This window comes from Camelina sativa, chromosome 15 (genome assembly GCF_000633955.1).
Source record: "Camelina sativa cultivar DH55 chromosome 15, Cs, whole genome shotgun sequence".
Taxonomy (NCBI): Eukaryota; Viridiplantae; Streptophyta; class Magnoliopsida; order Brassicales; family Brassicaceae; genus Camelina; species Camelina sativa.
In genome coordinates, this window is record NC_025699.1 from 17,553,410 (window position 1) to 17,554,565 (window position 1,156).

General features: G+C 38.7%; 1 protein-coding gene across 1 annotated transcript in view; it reads right to left on the minus strand.

Moving 5' to 3' along the window:
* LOC104747069 (B3 domain-containing protein At5g24050-like) overlaps positions 1–751 on the minus strand; it is a 1,637-nt gene extending 886 nt beyond the window's left edge. Inside the window, exon 1 of the mRNA XM_019236753.1 lies at positions 3–751. Coding sequence (XP_019092298.1) covers positions 3–628 — 626 coding nt within the window. The 5' untranslated portion in view covers positions 629–751. The remainder of the gene's footprint in view (positions 1–2) is intronic.

Sequence of the window (1,156 nt, forward strand, 5' to 3'; positions counted from 1 at the left end):
TCTTCTCAAAGATCAGTTTAGCGTCTCTGGCTCCGTTCATATCTCTCATAGCCTTGACAAGCCACTCAGGCATGTCTCTCGCCGTCGGGGATAAAGGAGCAACCTTTGCTTTCTTGTATCCACCAGTACGCTTTCTCTCTTTCACGGCACGTCTCTTGCGGCTTGTGCTCCCCGGTACTAAGCACAAAGACAGATCATCAGAACATGGGGAATTAGGGTTTAGTGAGTCTTTGATCATCTCCGTCTTCTCGGACTCAGCCGTTTTGTAATCCAAGAGTAAGAGTTCAGAACTAGGGTTTCGTAGGGTTTTCGTCTCGGAATCAGCGGCGGTGACACACGAAGAAGACAGCCATGGGAGTTGGTTTTGTGGGTCTTCTGTCTCATATTCAATAGGGAACTCGTTAAGATCGATGAGCGTTGAAGACGTAGAAGCTCTATTTAGAATTTGTTGTGGGTATCTTCTCTTCATCACAGACGATCTTGTTTTTCTCGGAAAGAGACAAAAGATTCTCTGAAGGCTTTCTTCTTCAGATAATATAACAGCCGCATCCACCAGCGTACAAAAATTCGACCACATCTTCTTCCCTGAAGTCGTGGGATGAACATCGTCGTGATACATACTTTTCATTCTGATCGAATCGGAGACTCAAGTTCTTCTGAGATCTTTTAACAAAAGGAAAAAAAAAAAAGAATTCTTCTGAGAGCAGAAACGTGAGGCACAATGGAATTGGAGAGAGATTAGAAACTGAGAGTAAATAATGATAATGAGAGAGCCGATCTCTTGCCTTATATAATCCTGCTTTCATTAAAGTTAGGGTTTTTGTGTCTTTCGTTTGAGTTTAGTTGATTTAATTACTGTGATTAGTGACTAATTATAGCCGCTGTTTGATTTCCTTTTCGTTATTATGGAAATAAAGGAATATGGATGACTAACTTTAATTACGATTTAGTCCCTATATCATTGTTTCGTTTTTGTTTCTTAGACTGAGAAGTAAAAAGAAAAAACTATGAATTAGGAGACTTCTTTGTCATTATTTTTAAACGTAAGTAAAATGTCTAGATTCTTTTTTAATTATCATTCTTTGACCATTTCCTAATCATAAGTAACAGTAATGGAAAATATTATCCACTGGAAAAAGAGATCTAACCTCTATAT